We start from the raw sequence: 16,908 nt of genomic DNA, 5'->3' as shown, positions 1-16,908 counted from the left end.
TTCTGCCCTGCAAGTGGTGATGCAGTCGTCATGCACTGAATGCTGTGCAGAGACTCAGCAAACGGCAGCCTGAGAGATATTCGCTTGGAAAGGCCCGTTTCCAGCATCAGCATCAAAAATTTGTACCGTCGCTGCTCGTAAGCTTGTGTTCCCCGCAGCTAATCATGTCGTCAGGGTATCATTTATCGATGTTGGAAGTTGAAACACGTTCAATGTGTCGTATGCTTAAAGAGCTTCACTCCTTGCTCTCTTCGCGTCTCCGGCCATTTCTTCATCCTCGTCCTCGTCGTCTTCGTCAATCACCTTTCTCTTTGCTCGATCTCTCTTATCTGAACTGCCACTCGCCTCCGCGCCCTGCCACTTCTCCATTCCTCTCAATAATCGCTCGTAGTCTCCAGCTACCTCCCCAACCGTTTGCTCCACCTTGTCCACCCTCTCTCCTCGATCTAATTGGATGAGCACATCCTTGTTCTTTTTGTAGACTCTCTGCTTGACGAGCAAGCGCCAGTAGTAGAAAGCCCGGTCGTTCGGATCAGCCGCTCGGGCTCTTTGTGTGAGGCGCGCTGTGCCTGCTCGTCGGTTGTGTGGAGCGATTTTCGTGAGCAGATAGAGCTCGACGACACGGGCGAATTGCCGAGGTGCGATCTTATTCTTTTTTCGAAGGGTTTCCAGTAACGGCATATCCAAAAGCTTAGACGTTGGAACACGGACCCCAATTTTTCTTGCTGATAATTTGGGATCGATGTCTGTTCTTAGGAAGATTCTGGCCAAAGTGCCGTTGTCCAGGAGATGCTTGTAATCGCAATAATCGCGCAGGTCGTCAAATGCTTCATTGGGATCTTCGACCGTGATCTCCGTGCACGTGTGTGAGGCGCGGAATGTTTTGACCATGGCGTTGTAGAGATGTGTGCCGTGTCCATGGGAGTGGTGGGACGGAAGGATGAGAAACTGAGATATTCGGGCGCGGGAGGGTAGAGATGCGGGTGAGATTGGTGTCGGAGGTGGGAGAGTGAAGTCTTGGGTGGAGGATTTGGATGAGGCGGTGGGGACGTAGGTGACGAAGCGGTATGAAGTCGAATAGCCGACTATGGAATACGGGGAGGTGTTTGGTGATGGTAGGTTTGAGAGTTTCTCGTAGCTGACACGACTTTGTCAACGGCGCTTCGGACATAGTATAGAGAGTACGCACACAAAGTAGACCCGCCATCGAGCAAGTGTCCAGTCTTGATCATCCAGCAGCAACGGCGTGCCTCCCTCTATGAAGAATGAAATCATGATCTGTATCCTTTCGACGACTCGTTGGACAGTTGGATCTGTCAATTCTCCACTCCATATCTCGAAGTTCCGCCCTTTGCTCTGATATGTCTCCAGAAGCTCTCCCGGTGGCTTGAAGCTCGAAGCGGATGTGTCGTTCTGAATGTGCGAAGTAAAGGCTCCAAGTTTCTCAAAGGTATCTACCACATAGCATCAGCCCGTTTTCCCCTTCAGGGATTGCAATTGTTTCCCCACATTCAGGAACCCATTCCTTCAGCGTTTCCTCGATGTCCGTAGCCTTCGTGTCCCCTACTGCCTTAAATTTCTTGTCATAGAGAACTTCTAGGTTCGGACGTAGATCATGTGCCGCGAATCTCAGATTGAGCTTCAGACTTTGGTATCCAAATACACGCTCCTCATCGCCGAATATGGGGTATGTGAATTGAGGGTGAAATGAGGAGAGTGTTTTGAGTGAGCCTGGCGCAGCTTGGACGAAGGAGATCTCTAGAGCTTCGTTCGCATTACTAGACCCTGTGATGTTGTCAGCATGCAAGACCAAGATCAAAGATATATCACACCTACATTCCTCCTGATCAACCATGTTGAAGTCGTGATGGGTAGGAAGAGAGCAGTTACGGTAAGTGAGATCTTTGAAGTCTAGAAGTCGCGTCCGCGCTTCACGACCACTTTAAGGTTTTGATAGGGCTGAGTGGGCCAGCGTGTTTTAGCCGTACCACGGAATTCATATTCAAAGTCAGAGCTTTGCGCTGTGGGAGGAAGGTTACTGCAATACCATTGCGAGTAACTGAATGAACTGATGCTTTGGCGAACTCAAAATGAGACCTTAATCGAAAGCTAGTCCTCTGGAATCATCTACTTAGGCTTCCCAATAATCGAGGTATCCATTTCAAGATGCTGGACGGCCTTTTTATGCTGCTCACTTTGAGCACCATAATGGCCATTGCGTGAGGAACTGTCCCCAAAGTTGTTTGGAAGTGTGCTGATTCGAGATACAGGTCTTTTCTGGCTGGATCCCTACCTCTGTCATTTACCCTTTCGCAGTCGAGACTACGATTAATATCTACCATTGGAATGGGGGTTCTGGTTGGCACAGCGCTGATAGTGATTATACCCGAAGGCGTCGAGACCTTGTACAGCGCGAGCGATTACTCTGCAGAGGCGCACAGTCGAAGGAATACAATGGAACATGCCAGCGTGGTGCAGCGGGACGTTGAAGGACTGCATACCTCTAACCTCCGGGCAATATCCCTAGAAGATGAAACGCCAGATGCGAACCCATACAATGTTCTCCCCGGGCCAGTCCTGCCTGAGGATACAAAAGCGCAGCAGGATGATCCAGACGCTCATTCGAAGAACCCCCCAGTAACGCCAACTGAACCTGGCAAGGTTGGCATTCTCGAGGACGACACATCTACAATATCTGCTCCGTCCCTTGAGAAACCAGGGAAGACGACGGAAAGCTCTCAAGCAAAGCGTGAACCGCATGCCTGGATTGGACTCTCCTTGATCTGCGGCTTCATCCTCATGTATCTCCTCGATACCCTACCATTCCTCGCTCCACCAACGCCGCAACGGCCTCACAGCAACATTTACTCTCTCTCGGACCTCTCCACGTCTCCTCCACCTACTCCTGCAACTCCGCAACGTTCCATGTCGACCACACTTGGCCTCTGCATACACGCAGCAGCAGATGGTATCGCACTTGGCGCATCATCTTCGTCTACTTCCACCACCTCATTATCTCTAATCATATTTGTGGCCATCATGGTCCACAAAGCGCCGGCAGCGTTTGGACTCACCTCAGTTTTACTCAAGCAAGGACTTGGGAAGAGGGCCGCAAGAGCACACCTGATTATCTTTAGTCTTGCCGCGCCAGTGGGAGCTGTGGGGACGTGGGTGGTCGTTAGGACACTGGGAGGGGGAGGTAATACAGAACCAGCACTGATGAAGTGGTGGACGGGCGTACTGTTACTGTTTTCTGGGGGAACATTCTTGTGGGTAGCTCCAGTATCGGATGCCAAATGCGCAACGGCTGACACGCAGATCTCACAGATATGTAGCAATGCACACAATGCAAGAAGAAGACAGTCAAAATGCAGCGCAAGACGAAAGCCAAAGCAATGGCTATTTAGAATCAGGAGGGCGACCGTCTCGTCGACAGAAGGGGGGCAGAAATCCAAGGCTGGTCCTGGCTGCGGTGGGAGGTATGCTGTTACCGCTGATCACTCAGATAGGTCATGCCCATTGATGTACTAGTATAACGTAACTGTATCATATCTACTACCTACCACGGGTTCTATGGATCCGTGGTATTTGAGACTTTCGGTATCACGCGCTCTATTCTTCTCATTCTTATAGCGATGAAAGCGGAGAGACTGATATGGTGAAAGTAATGCCACTCGGTAGCAACTGTTCTGGATGTTGTTGGACGAAAATGTAACTGGCAGAGGCTCTTTGGTGTTACAACGTGATCGATGTGGAAATATCTCACTAATTTCGACCACTTTCCTTCCTCTCTCCAGATTTCCAAAACGTGCGATGATCAAGTCACCCACGCACATTGTACTTTCAAATAAGATGATGAGGTCGAGGGACGTAGTTGGGAAATCAATCTCTGCGCCTCACATGGCCAAGCACAGCCTCACAGCCTCAGCACGCCACAGTGATCGACGAATCAATAGCACGCTAGCACTCCGGGACCACTCGGGATGACGAAATGTAGGAGCCGCGTTCCTGTATAATAAAATGAACAGGGGCAAAGACATGGTGCGTGCACTATTTGATTCCGTAGCACGAGCGGAGGCCCAGGAGATGTAGAGATTTTCTTTTGTTGCAGGGCCTCTGAATGGGCTGGTGAAAGAGGTCAGAAGCATTCGCATCGTCAAAAGCAAATGAAGTCCCAGTCATATGATGCTCCCGGATACTTGATTCTACCCACTTCCAATTTCAGACGTCAATCTTATTGGCGCGAAAAATCAAGGCTTCATTATTCTAAGCAAAGTTTTGCCTGAGCATTACGTAGCCCGCAGACAAATAACATCATCTCTTCCATCTTTTCCATCTCTTCCATTTCTTCCATTTCTTCTTTTCCTTTCCTTCGATTCCTCTCAAACATTGAGGTCATCTACCACAAATCTCCCTTCCACTTCTTTCCCTCTCTCTCTCTCTCTCACTCACACTCACAAATCTTCAAGATGTCTAAGCTCGCCCTGGGCACTCGGGCTGCGTCCACCTGCCTCCGCGCCCTCGAGTTTGCAATATCCGCCTTGGTTCTGGGCACCTTCTCATGGTACCTCGCATGTATGTATGCGCGCCTGGACACTTCTACACCGTTTACTGACAGTGTAAAGACCTAGCAGACCACCACCGCCATATTCCAACATGGGAGAAGGCGGTCGAGGGTATGTCTGGTGGAGCTGTCATCTACACCGGTTTCGCCGTCATTCTTACCTGCTTCCTCGGCGGCATCACCTTCTTCGCTTTCCTCGGTCTTCTCCTTGACCTGCTTTTCTGCGGATGCTTTGTCGCTATCGCCGTCCTTGCAAGAGGCGGCGCCAAAAGTTGCGGCACTGTCAATAATTCGCCCATTGGAACTGGAGCGCATGTCTCCTGCCAATTGCAGAGAGCCGTGTTCGCCGTCGCCATTGCTAATGCGTAAGCACTCTATCACCATCAGCGTCTCCGATTGAGCTGCCTTAGCTGACTATCATACTCTGTAGCTGTCTATTCCTACTATCCGCAGCCCTCGAAATTGTCCTCAGCCGCGCCCGCAAGAGGGAGAAGCGCTACGGCCCCAGCCCAGCGAACGACTACACCTCCGGCTACGGCAAACGACGATTCTGGCAAAAGAAGAATAACAAGAACAAGACCTCGAAGCATGAGGATGAGGAGCTCGGTGCCGTCGGTGCCGTCGGTGCTGGAGGTTTGGTCGCAGAAGAGAGGCATCGTACTCGCAATAACCACAACAGCGAGCGCATATCAGACGACACCGCTATGACCGGTACGACCGCCCCAGTTGCGGACGGCTACGGTGGACCAAACAACAAGTACATCCAGGAGCCTACTGTACCCACCCAAACCCACCTGGGACAGACTGATGGATATGCGAACCAACAGACTCTTGGTGTTGATTCTGGAGCCGCTATGCCTGAAATGGAGAGTAACGTGGGTGGCGGCGGGCACTACGTGCAGCACGTCAGCGAACCCTACGCTGAAGTACACCACGGCGGCTATGTCCATCAGGCGCACGGCATACCCTAAGTAGCTACCACCTACTAGAGGGCTCGAATCTTGGAGCTTGACCTTCGAAGCTTGAAGGCCTCAGCATCGCATGGCAGACCAATTTATTATCACCTCAGCTGATTTACGGTGTTCTCATAAAAAGAACGGATCTCTTTTCATACTGGATGTCGATACCAAAATTTTCTCCTTTATGCAGCAATGGATTTAGCGTGTACAAATGATTCATCTCAACGGCCGGGCAACGCAGGTGACGACAGTTAATCTTGGTCAATTGGCTGCAAATCAAGTATTATTAATATTAGTCTTGAAGAATAAGGCATCTTACCACCGTGACTATGAAGCTTTTGACCTGTTCTTTTGTCTCGATGACGATCAATGTCTCACATGTTCGAGGACTTCCTTTAGCTACGTCTACTCCCTGCCTAATTCAAACAGCTCTGGGTTCTCTGTCATCTCACGTCAGAGGCCAGCAAAGGACCGCCTATCCGCTGGCGCCCGCATCGCGCCCGCAAGGCTTGAGAGCGAATCATCGACAGCCCTGTCAATGCTACCTTCCTACCTGAGGTTTCGGACCTCGCACCTGTTGACATTCGAACTGCAGGCTGCCACACTCAAGGTCCAGTCATGGAATCAGCTCGGCAGGACATTCCCGTCCGAGGTTTCGAACCTCGCAATTGATGAACCTCGTTGTCAGACCCGCAGCTTGGCGCCCGCAGGTGGGCATTTGCTGACACACCGTCAGATTCCGGCCGGCCGGCCGAACCACAACAGACCCTTGGATCGAAGGTACTACCTTCCTATTCCGGGTTTTCCTCCTTGCAAACGTTGGCGTCCGTACGGAGGTGACAACCGCGACCCGGTCAAGCTCGCACCGCCGCCGTTTGTACTTTCCTGGATGAGGTTTTGTGAAGGCTTTCCTTTGGACTTCGTGGTCAGGATCGACCCTGACGGAGACAGTTGTCCGCGAATCGCTGAAGGCTTGTTGTCGCTATTACCTTCCTGTTCCAGACGCCTCTGTTCTGTAAACGTTTCGGGCCTCGTGGGTGATGGGTTGGCTGTAACCACTTCTACTGGCTGCGACGCCTTGACCAAGTACAGCCGCTTTCGCCGCTTTACCCTCAACCCCCAAGGAAGACACTCTTGAGTAACCTAGGAAATAGCGAGGGCGAAACAAGATATGGTGCCAGGGGTGACGAGTAGGACATTCACCATCGCTCGCAGCAGTGGTTCTCCGCTTTGCTCTTCATCTTGAGCCTGGCTCTAAAGTTTCGCTGTTCAAATTTTACGTCAATGCTTTTTTTTGGCAAAGAGAAGTTCATTTTGTGCGTAAACTCCACTTCAATTCAGTCCGACCTCGACAAAGTCTAGCTGGGTCTCTTATTAAACCCTACGAGCAGAAACGGCCAATCCTAGCCAGCGGCCCCTCACGATTCTGCGGAACAATGGCAACATCATCAGCATTCCCATCCGGCCGCGCCACGGCCTGTGGTATGCCATCCGCATTACCGGCCAACAACTTTTTGATATTCTCCAAGATGATCTCACTAGTCGTGCACGCCATCGACCAAATCACAATGGCATGCAGTCGGATCTGTGCCGCCGCGGCAACAAACGCGTTCGCGATATAGGCCTCCATGACCTGTACATCGCCCCTCTGCCTGCGTCTGTTGATAAATCTTTCAAACGCCGCAGCAATGGCACCGACTGCTGCGACAAGTAAAACATTTCCAATTGCCGGAACATGGACCGTGAGGCCTTCGTGTGCGATCGCGGATACGAGAGCACTGAAGACCATGGCAAAACCTCCGACCCTGCCGACCAGGATCAAGGTGATCTTTCCGGTCATGTCTTGGGGCCGGTATCGCTGCAAAAGCGCTCTCGATCCTCCTATCGGCGGATCGCAGATGATGGCGTCGAGCGCGGCATACAAGTTCGCCAATTCCGCTTCCAACATGGTCATAGTGTAGTTGTACAGCCTTTCCGGCGACAGCCCTATGAGAGACTGATACAAGGATAGTAAGGTTGCGTTGTATACCATCTCTCCGCGGTACGGGGATTCGATATCGCCGATGACGTTGTCGGGACAGAGTCCTGCAGGAAAGGTAATATTGTATCCGTTGCCATCGGCATCCTCGTATGTCACCGACCATGTCTTGGTATAAAGAGTGTTGTACCGAGGTGTACGCAAGTGTGCCAGCGACCTTACATTGTCGACTTCGTATGGCAGTCTCCGCCCTGGCCCATCTCGGGCGACCAGGTTGGCGGGCAGTGAGCAAGACCAATCCGAGACGTTGAGAGCCGAAACATCCACGTTGTCAATGTTACCCACACATTTCTGCAGCAACAACGAGCTTTGATTGGCGATGTCTTCTGGGGGATTGGCTACTACCCATTGACCGATGGTCGCGTTTGTGCTTGGTCGGGCAAGCGTGCCAGCTTGCACAAGATCAAAGCCCGTAAGCTTGGACTGATTTGGTGTTGGTTCAAGCGCGCTCGGCTGCACAAGATCCAGATCCCGTGGCTGCAGTGGCAAAGGTGGATTGACTGGAGTCGTCATAAGTACTGCTGCGGCTGCGACATCTGCTGTCGCTATGGCGATGGCGAGTCTGGAGAACCGACTTGTGTGCATCTTTCAAGTAACTTGGGGGACAGAGTGGGCCAGAGATCCTATCTCCTTGGGGATAACATCAGTATTGTTTTCGAAACCACCCTCGACACCCGGGTCTCACGCAGGTTTTGTGTCATTCCATCGCATCCATCGATCGCTTACATTGAATTCTCTTGAAAGCTAAAGTAACCTCGTACATATGCATGACGCAACCTACCTTATATGTTTGCCTAACCGACAGTGGCCTCAATCATCGATTGGCACGGCAATCCCTTTTCGGCTTGAGCCACAACGCAGGCCGAGATCTTGCATTCAAGTTTCAGCAAATGTTTACTGCAGGAGGCTGGAGGACACAATAATTGAAGGTAGATCATGTGGGGGTCAAGAACCGGCAACGATCCATTTCGGCTTGATCCGAACGCGGGGCTGAGTTTTGAAACCCATTAAACCCGCAGATTTACATACTGCAGGAGGCTGCGGGACGCATCTGAAAAGTAGGGTAGATCAAGTGGGGGCAAGCTCTGATGATGCGATACGGCTCGGAGAGATCCATAGAACCCGGACGCAGAGCAGCATGACTTCTATGTTCCCACGGAGTCTGTGAGGCTACCAGCAAAGAGTCACGAAACCATTATTAAACCAGCCGCCAAATGAAAGACATGGTCTACCGCTTAGGTATCTAACCGACAAGCGAAGAGTGAGTAATACACAATACTTAACTGCCCGGTGAGTCTCGGTATTCGCATATGCGCTCTCAGTCTTCATTGCCTGTGAAAGGTTATTCTTGCAAATGGCTCAATGGGACGTAAAGGGAGTAGGTAAAGCACTTTGGCTTTCGGTTTGAATTCTTCACGAGAACATCGATTTTCCCAGAAGTAATCCAGAGCACTCAGATCGAGTGACTACGGGTTCGAATGAAAGTTTGAAAAAATAAGATTACCCGGATTTTGTGTTCAGGATTACGGCGCCAGGGAATTTTCACGATATCATCTCAGTGTCACTGCATGCACGCATGCGCTCCCCTTTTAGATCGGAATATGCGATTGATTTGGATCTTGGCATTTCGTGTATACAACATCTCCTCTGCAATCACAGACCCAACTTTGCAAACTCGGCGTCCATCTTGTGCTTCAGCCACCGACTCATGGCGCGAATACCAATCGAACGATTGTGTGAAAAAAGCTGACCGAAGAAAAAGTCTCGGCCTCTGCTCTTGAACGACGCACGCCCACAACTCCGTGATGCACACAATCAATCCGAACCACGAAGACCCGTCTCATTCGTCCCCAATCCCAACACAGCTTGCGTCTTCCCCACCGTAACGGCAATCCTGCCCTCAGTCCCCGCCGTCGTGACGCCACCCGTCTGCCCGATCGGATACTGCCCCACCATACAAGCCTCTATAATCTTCTTCACCGCGATATTGACACTGAGCCACGACCCTTCGTCGGGCCTTCCGAACTTGAGATCGACCTTGACGGAGCAGGAGTGGTAGGTCTCCACGTAAGGTAGGGCGAATGGATCGGCGTCCGAGTCGCCGCGGTGGAACGTCCCGGGTTCGTGGCGGTTGGGCAGGAAGGCGGCGGCGCGGGTGCAGTCGCTGACTTTGGCGCGGCGGTCGTTGAAGAGGTAGGCGTCGAAGCAGGAGTAGGGGTCGCCGAGGATGGGGATGGGGAGGGTGAGGTTGGAAGGAGGGGTGGTGGTGGCGGCGAGGGATAGGAGGTCAAGGGCATTATTGATGGGAGATGCGTTTATACTATTGGCGACAAGGAATGTTGTGAGTAGGATAGGGAGGATGCATTCCGGCAAGATGTTCATGGTGATGTTGTTGGAGAGCTCGACTGGAGCTCCTTTCTCTTTTTCTTTCTTGCCAACATGCGACGCGTTTGCTGCACACAAATGAAAATCGACTTCCTAACGAAGGCCTTTGGAAATGGTGTGGACCAAGCCTCCGGATTCGAAAATTCCAGAGGAGGCAAGAAAGAACAACAGGACTTCTGATTCAGTGATAATGCGGGTACAAGAACAGACGAAAGGGGGGGGGGCGAAACAAGGCACGCGCATATATAATGTGTATATCGCTTATCGCGATTCGGATCCTTTGCATGCACGAACGTTCACTTTTAGGACGTTGCACCTAACTTTGGATCTGGATGTATCCGTGCAAGTCGCATCTACGGGGAGTAGGTCGATTGCCTTGCTGCGCCCGCATGGTTCGGGGTCTCGTCGGTGCCTTCTTCCCACTCACTCACTCACTCTACCTACTTGGGCGGCATGTCTGGAGGGCGGATCGCACGAGGGAGGAGTGATGCCTTTGGGAAATTGCGGGATGGGAAGAAGAGATCGAGGTGGTAAGGCGCGGGGTGCCTCTCGTAGGTAGACGGGCGGAGAAAGGTGATGTTTAGGGGAGAGGGACTAGCGTGTCTTGGCATTTCTATATATCACGTACCATTTGTTGAAATATCGGGTGTGCGTTGTGTAGAACAGACGGATTGATTTCTCCGGACAAATCCAGGTGGCTGGGAATTGTGGGGGCCAAATCTCGATACCATTCTATTTCATACAACATAGAACAAGGCTGCCCATATGCTTAGCTGACGGCGATCAACGGGCAAATTACCGAATCATACCCCGAAAGTATGGATCCTTACCGAATCATACCCCTAATTACCGAATCATACCCCTACACCAAAATCGACCCAAATATGGGGTATGATTCGGTAATTTGCCAGTGCTTGGGGTATGATTCGATAAGTTATCAAAATGGCCTCAAACTACGAAGGAGATAATCCGCGATCTGGCCTGTCTGACCATAGAAGTAAGGGATTTTCTCCAACCGTATTTGATGAGAATTCTATCAGTCTGAAAACATCAGATGAAAGTCGAGTGGGGGCAATTTCGACTGCTCGAAGGCCAAATCACACCCTGCGCTTTAAGGTTTACGGGGTTCATATTAGCAGCGACCCCCACGGGGGCCCTGCGAAAGCCCTATGGGGCCAAATATTTAGGTCCAAATAGGGGTGTTCTGGCTGTAAAGCGTACTGTTGTAGACACTATTATTAGCAACTCAGCTAAAAAGGCTGGTCCCGGGGGTGTCTACGCTTAACAGCCAGAACACCCCTATTTGGACCTAAATATTTGCCCCCGCAGGGCCTTCGCAGGGCCCCCGTAGAGGCCGCTACTAACAGTTCACTACCCCGAAAACGCTTCCGGGGCCCTCTTAAATACCCAGGTTATCCTACACTTTATGCTACAGACACCCCTATTTAGGCCTCCGTAGGGGCCCTAAAGGAATAATTTCTAATAGGCACCTAGGTGTATCTATAAGTAGGCTACTCAAGTAGACCACTGTAGAAAGTACGAATCCTTACCAAATCATACCCCAAGCAATGGCAAATTACCGAATCATACCCCATATTTGGGTGAAATTTGGTGTAGGGGTATGATTTAGTAATTAGGGGTATGATTCGGTAAGGATCCATACTTTCGGGGTATGAATTAGTAATTCGCCCGCGATCAACTCGGAAGGGCATTCTTAGGTTCCTGGACCCTGCACGACCTTCTGAGCTCCATACAAATTAAGATTCCGACTTCCTGCCTGACACGTCACTCCTTCGCTATGATTGTAAGATCAGAAATCCATGTCTTTTCATGGCAGATCGGAGGGGTAGCGTTCGTACCTCCTGAATTGAGTTTCTAACTCGCAAAGGTTGGACTTCGTGGTCAGGATTACAGACTTACCGCCGAGCAGACAAGGCGGTGTTACCATATTTCCCTTTGAACCATCTACGTTTCCTGCTCCGCCTCCATGACATCTGACTATCGGTTCCATCAAGGAATCTCACCTAATGAATCACAAGCTGTCCGTGTTACCCCAGTCGCAAGGATATTCCTTCCTAAGTCTAGGCTATACACCACGTGATGGCTGCAAAGGCCCACGGTGAATGGAGAGTCCCTTTCATGCACTCGCCTCTCCAGGACACCCCTCTATCGCGACTCTCTACTCGATATCGTTCGGCGCAGGGTTTGTGCTCCGGCTTAAAGAAGAAGAAGATGGTCCAGGAGGTGAAGGAGGAGGAGGAAAGGGCCCGTACTTGGCAAAACGGCCATACCCGATGTAGTCCCAACCTCTGCCAGCAAGCACTATATCAAAGACGATTTCCCGAAAGCTACTCCATGGCTCGTTCATGTACTGCCAGGCTCCTGCAATGGCATCGCCTGCGAGGGTTTCGGGAATCAGCACTTCGTTCGCCGGAATGGAGCTTGGGATACGATGCAGGCTGGGCAAGCAGGGACATCAGAGATGAATAGAACAATGATTGCTGCCGCGTAATAGATCCTCTGTTGTCGAGAAAATCACCACCGCCAACGGGGAAATTGCTTACCCAACAAGAAATACGTAAGTTGCCCATCCGATATCGCGTCAAAGCGCACTTCTATATCGGAAGACAACTGCCAGAACCTGCCCCCGTCTATGGGTTTGCTTCCAGCGCCGCTGTTGATTTTCCCAACGATGCGGCGGATGGCGGCGTCGATGACTCGGTTCACAGAGCGTTGGCTGAAAGTCTGACCGGTTTCGGTGATGCGGAGGACGAGGGGCGTGCCGACGATGCGGTAGTCGATCATGTTTTGACTGAGGCTCGGTGAGGTCGCGTTCTGAGAGATGAGTCCTGCAAGTGGCGTTGACGCTGGAGCTATCATCGTGTCGTTGAGCAAAGACACGGGGTTCGTGGGGGAGATTGCCAACGTGACGATGGCATGGGCTCGGAGAAGGAGGAAAAGCAGGATGAAGGGCCTGCAAACCTTCCTGTGCGCCATCGACGGTCTCTAGTCTACTGTGACGATAATGGAGAAAGTTAGAAGTGTCATGTTGTGGTGATGTGACACTTTAGTATTATGTCTCAACTGTCTGTATAAAGCAGGTTCGGTCCGTCGGCAAGCGGGAGTCGAGTGTCGCTACAATGCGAGATGATTGCGTGGGCGATCGATCAGCTAGCCGGGTCAGAGACAAGAAAATTACTGGCCCAATATCGACGATAGATAAGCAGGATCAATTGCCTGGTAAATTGGGGACGATCCGTACCAGTCTTGAGTTATACATATCAACGTCACGCTGAATACTCGAGTCTGATCTCCAACCGTTTTGAGCAAAAGGAATCTGCTGACTGAAGAAGCATATTCCACATAACGCCGGCTTCTTCCCCACAGAATCGTCCAATCACAAATCCTCAACGTCTGTGACCGTACCCTTAATGATATCAAAAAGGAAGCCAAAAACCGTCAAGCCCTTCTTGCGATATGGTGACGCTTTGAGGGCGTCCATATCGTCCACGAGGGACTATTTCATACTGCAAATAACCTCGATCAGCACCCGAAATCATCGCAAGACGAGAAAGTTAAGATCTACTTCTTCATCACTCCAAAGTCCATCGTATTCGCCTTTTACTCTTTCTCCAAACCCACCCGCTCTTTAAGCTTCATCTTAAGCATGTCGTCGGTGATTTGTGCCCGGCCGCCATCTATCCGACACGCGATTCCGGTCAGCTTTTTCTGCCAGGGTGTATGCAGGTAGGAGGAAGGATGGATGGGATCGTGTCACCAGTAGGGTAAACCACCATCACAGTGCCCACTCCCGCCATGCTGTCAAGCACCATGATGCTCCTCAAGGCGTCGGCATTGACGCGGCCGCCGGCATTGCTAAGGACGGCGCCCTTGAGAAAGCGACTGACTTCGTCGACTTTGGGGTAGAGACCTAGCTCCGGTCAGTGTGAAGCTTGATCGAAGTAGTCTGATGACGCCTTACCTCTGAGCAGAATTTTGACAATATGGTGCATCTCCGAGACAGCTGTACTGCGGCTTTGATAGGTCAGGAGCGCGTCTTGGTCATGCACGTCTGGGACTCTCTCATATGGGAATGACATCAGTTGGCTTGTACCGGTGTAGACTCCGGGATGTATAAGCCAAGTTGTTCCAGTTTTTTCAATCCGCCCAGGATATCACATGTAGATGGTTTTGGTGTACAGATAGAAAATCTGCTGCGCCATTCCCCCGGCACGATACAAAGCTTGTCGCGCCTGCGCAGCTTTACACCGGGCCTTGTGCTCAGTCCAGTGGGCCTTTTGACATTCCGCCCCGGAGTACCATGCGCTTGAAACTTGTCCATCGGTGGCGTTGGGCATCGCTTTGCAGGCCTTGCAAATATGGGTTGTACTTTTTGAGCAATTCGAACACTGGTGCACATCACATCACATTTTGAGGCCGATGTCATCTTGGTCGATGCCGATATCGAAATTGAAGAGATTCAGTTGAACGGAAGTAGAGGTATGAGAATCATAGATAGCTCAGTAAATCAAGCCGGGGGCGGGTAGAAGTGAGAATTTGGTAGGATCCGCGATGGTTTCAAGAACTGGATCGAGTAGATCGAAAAAGTTGCAATAGATAACAGGTGAAGGATCTGGGCCCGAGATGGTGGTTTCTTCCCAGGCCTTTCAACCCCTTTGTATCTCGCTTAGAGTGGAAGGATTTCAGCTTCCTCACGTAATCCTCGCATGTTCACGTTATGAATTCTACCACACTACAACTTCTTCGGTTGTCGTTGTCCAGTCGTTCTGCTGCATGATGGAATAACCCTGCATTCACATCGAGTAAATTTGATTTTTGCTCACACTACCATACTTGGCTTGCCATGCAAAGAAGTACAACAGCGCGGCCAGCGGCTGACCTACAAGACAGAAGCTGATCCAGAAAATGCAGTTCCCTAACAGCTTTCCATATATACCTTCCATTCTCTCCAGCGGCAATGTAAAATAAATCATCGGTATCTGCACGATCATCCCGATGAACGCGACACCTTGAAACAGGGCTTGGTCAGCCTCTCCCCTCTAGCGGTAGACAAGGTCACAAGAGATCATGAGAGTCGAACATACCAAGGATATTGTGCGTTGGCACCCCTACCAACAGTTCGTGCAGTACCCCGCTAAACACAAAAACCCAGGCGCTCGCGGCATTCGAACTCCACCCCCTCCCCACCAACGGCGCATAGATGTGCCTCTTCATGAAATGATAGATAGGCTTGTTCCAGGTCCTCCAATAAGTGCCAACGCTCGGACTGTTCCACCACTCCGTGTAGAATTCTCGGTCGCCAAACCTCATAATTTCCGCCAATGCATTGAGCACGGATTGGAAAACGGCGAAGAAGCCGGCTAGCCAAATTACTAGACTGATAGTGGAAAGCTTCATCAGGCGCTCGAGAATGGAAGGGAGGTCAAGGGAGGCGATCTTGAAAACAGAATTATGGAGGAGTGGTGCGGCGTATTCTATACAGACTTCGAGGTCAGCATTGCTTCTTCACGGCAGAAATTGGGAGTTGCTAGACAGGTCTCGGGAGTGAAAAGGTCCCTTTGCCCCCGAAGCATGTCTTGTGACTCAAGCTCCATATCAAATAGGAAGGATCAGCTCGGATTTGTACGTACGGGCGCTTGCGAGCCAAATGAAAATGCTGAGACTGGTAGCTTCGGCGAGGCGCTTGGCAATGAAAGGCCAATGGATGGTAGAGGTGCGGGGATAGACGGGTTGATAGACTAAGGTTGGTGCCCACCAGAAGTAGGATAGGTTGCTGAGGGTGATGTTCCTTGGATAAGGACAGACGGAGTAGAGCTCTGGGATAGAGGATGCAGAGTCGGCTTTCAGGAGGGCATGACGTAGGTCGCGATTTGTAAAAGCGTAGGAACAGATCTTGAGCCAGACAATGATGGCATGCACCTCCGAGATGGTGCCGATGAGGGGATGATGGATCAAGTTGTACACCGTGAGGCTTGTGACGAGAAGGGAAAGGGTGGCGTTGATGCCGTGGGCCCAAGCAATGGTAAGCCATGTTGTTCGGAAGCTCTTAGCGGCTTGTGCGCTGTCCGGAGGATCCTCCGAATGCCGTTTGGCACGACCAAGGGCACCTTTGGCTTGGTGTGCGGCGGCAAGTTCGATGATATAAGCGACGAAGAGATGGCAAGGAACGAGCAGGTAGAGAACAATACCGAGAAGTATGTCTTGCCGGCGATAATCATGGCAGCGTATACATATAAGAACTCCGTACTGAAGATGCTGTCAGGGTCGCATCAAGCAAAGCATAGACATGAACTCCCTTACTTTCATGAAATTTTCAACGACCAGTCGTAGATTCATTACAACTGCACGAAGTCTTGGTTAGCCCGTTTTGGGTACTTCCGGCAAGGGTCGCAGCTTTTGACAGTCATGAAGTACGTACCTAATACAATAACCATTAGATTTTTGAAACCAAGAAAACTAGGTGTTAATTCTGCGTCACGACTCAAGCAGGAAGTGCGGGCTCTCGAGTGAACTGCAGCGATGTGTCGGTACTTGGACGAAATATCCCTCGTAATGGGGCCAGTAGCATTTCCATTGACGGGACTCGAATTGCTTGAGAGAACACTCCCGTTGGCGTGAGCTGGAGTTGCATCATGGCTTGCTATCTCTGGTGGGCTCAAGGTGCGAGCAATTGCTGCCATTGAAGCAAATGCTTCCTTAGCGTTCCGAAAATGGGAGCTCTTTCTCTGAGGGACCTATAATAGCGAGTACTAGAATTTTCTGGACAATTAACCTATCTGAGTCTACAGTAAGCAAGACATGGCTGATAAAGGGAGACAAACATATCAAGCGGTGGAATGTCCGCTGTTATGTTGTTCTTGAACTGTCATGCACAACATTTTCCGGGTTGGGGCACGCACGTCACTTGCAGATCTCCCGAATTATGCCCGGATGCCGTACTT

At 50.9% G+C, this 16,908-nt stretch overlaps 7 protein-coding genes across 7 annotated transcripts; 2 read left to right on the top strand and 5 right to left on the bottom strand.

The window, feature by feature from the left end:
• Nucleotides 1-225: 225 nt before the first annotated feature.
• Nucleotides 226-1,855, bottom strand: HO173_007309 (uncharacterized protein; the record flags this gene model as incomplete). Its single annotated transcript, XM_037309213.1, has 4 exons — nucleotides 226-1,138; nucleotides 1,190-1,454; nucleotides 1,510-1,785; nucleotides 1,837-1,855. 4 exons carry the CDS (start codon nucleotides 1,853-1,855, stop codon nucleotides 226-228), a joined length of 1,473 nt encoding a protein of 490 aa, XP_037164074.1.
• Nucleotides 1,856-2,166: 311 nt separating this feature from the next.
• On the top strand, nucleotides 2,167-3,523 carry HO173_007308 (uncharacterized protein; the record flags this gene model as incomplete). The annotated part of the gene is made up of 3 exons (XM_037309212.1): nucleotides 2,167-2,219; nucleotides 2,271-3,269; nucleotides 3,328-3,523. 3 exons carry the CDS (start codon nucleotides 2,167-2,169, stop codon nucleotides 3,521-3,523), a joined length of 1,248 nt encoding a protein of 415 aa, XP_037164073.1.
• A 946-nt stretch (nucleotides 3,524-4,469) lies between these two features.
• On the top strand, nucleotides 4,470-5,535 carry HO173_007307 (uncharacterized protein; the record flags this gene model as incomplete). The annotated part of the gene is made up of 3 exons (XM_037309211.1): nucleotides 4,470-4,575; nucleotides 4,626-4,929; nucleotides 4,995-5,535. The coding sequence occupies 3 exons, from the start codon at nucleotides 4,470-4,472 to the stop codon at nucleotides 5,533-5,535; spliced, it is 951 nt and encodes a 316-aa protein (XP_037164072.1).
• A 1,369-nt stretch (nucleotides 5,536-6,904) lies between these two features.
• HO173_007306 (uncharacterized protein) lies at nucleotides 6,905-8,146 on the bottom strand (the record flags this gene model as incomplete). The annotated part of the gene is made up of 1 exon (XM_037309210.1): nucleotides 6,905-8,146. The coding sequence occupies one exon, from the start codon at nucleotides 8,144-8,146 to the stop codon at nucleotides 6,905-6,907; it is 1,242 nt and encodes a 413-aa protein (XP_037164071.1).
• A 1,230-nt stretch (nucleotides 8,147-9,376) lies between these two features.
• Nucleotides 9,377-9,943, bottom strand: HO173_007305 (uncharacterized protein; the record flags this gene model as incomplete). The annotated part of the gene is made up of 1 exon (XM_037309209.1): nucleotides 9,377-9,943. One exon carries the CDS (start codon nucleotides 9,941-9,943, stop codon nucleotides 9,377-9,379), a length of 567 nt encoding a protein of 188 aa, XP_037164070.1.
• Nucleotides 9,944-12,125: 2,182 nt separating this feature from the next.
• On the bottom strand, nucleotides 12,126-12,943 carry HO173_007304 (uncharacterized protein; the record flags this gene model as incomplete). The annotated part of the gene is made up of 2 exons (XM_037309208.1): nucleotides 12,126-12,343; nucleotides 12,511-12,943. 2 exons carry the CDS (start codon nucleotides 12,941-12,943, stop codon nucleotides 12,126-12,128), a joined length of 651 nt encoding a protein of 216 aa, XP_037164069.1.
• Nucleotides 12,944-13,567: 624 nt separating this feature from the next.
• On the bottom strand, nucleotides 13,568-16,647 carry HO173_007303 (uncharacterized protein; the record flags this gene model as incomplete). Its single annotated transcript, XM_037309207.1, has 7 exons — nucleotides 13,568-13,644; nucleotides 13,725-13,877; nucleotides 13,929-14,018; nucleotides 15,052-15,441; nucleotides 15,598-16,213; nucleotides 16,268-16,308; nucleotides 16,386-16,647. The coding sequence occupies 7 exons, from the start codon at nucleotides 16,645-16,647 to the stop codon at nucleotides 13,568-13,570; spliced, it is 1,629 nt and encodes a 542-aa protein (XP_037164068.1).
• Nucleotides 16,648-16,908: the final 261 nt, after the last annotated feature.

The sequence above is a fragment of the Letharia columbiana genome (assembly GCF_014066305.1).
Source record: "Letharia columbiana isolate WasteWater2 chromosome Unknown Sc0000023_s0, whole genome shotgun sequence".
Taxonomy (NCBI): Eukaryota; Fungi; Ascomycota; class Lecanoromycetes; order Lecanorales; family Parmeliaceae; genus Letharia; species Letharia columbiana.
The sequence above is the reverse complement of the archived record's forward strand: the minus strand, read 5'-3'. Positions and strand labels throughout refer to the sequence as shown.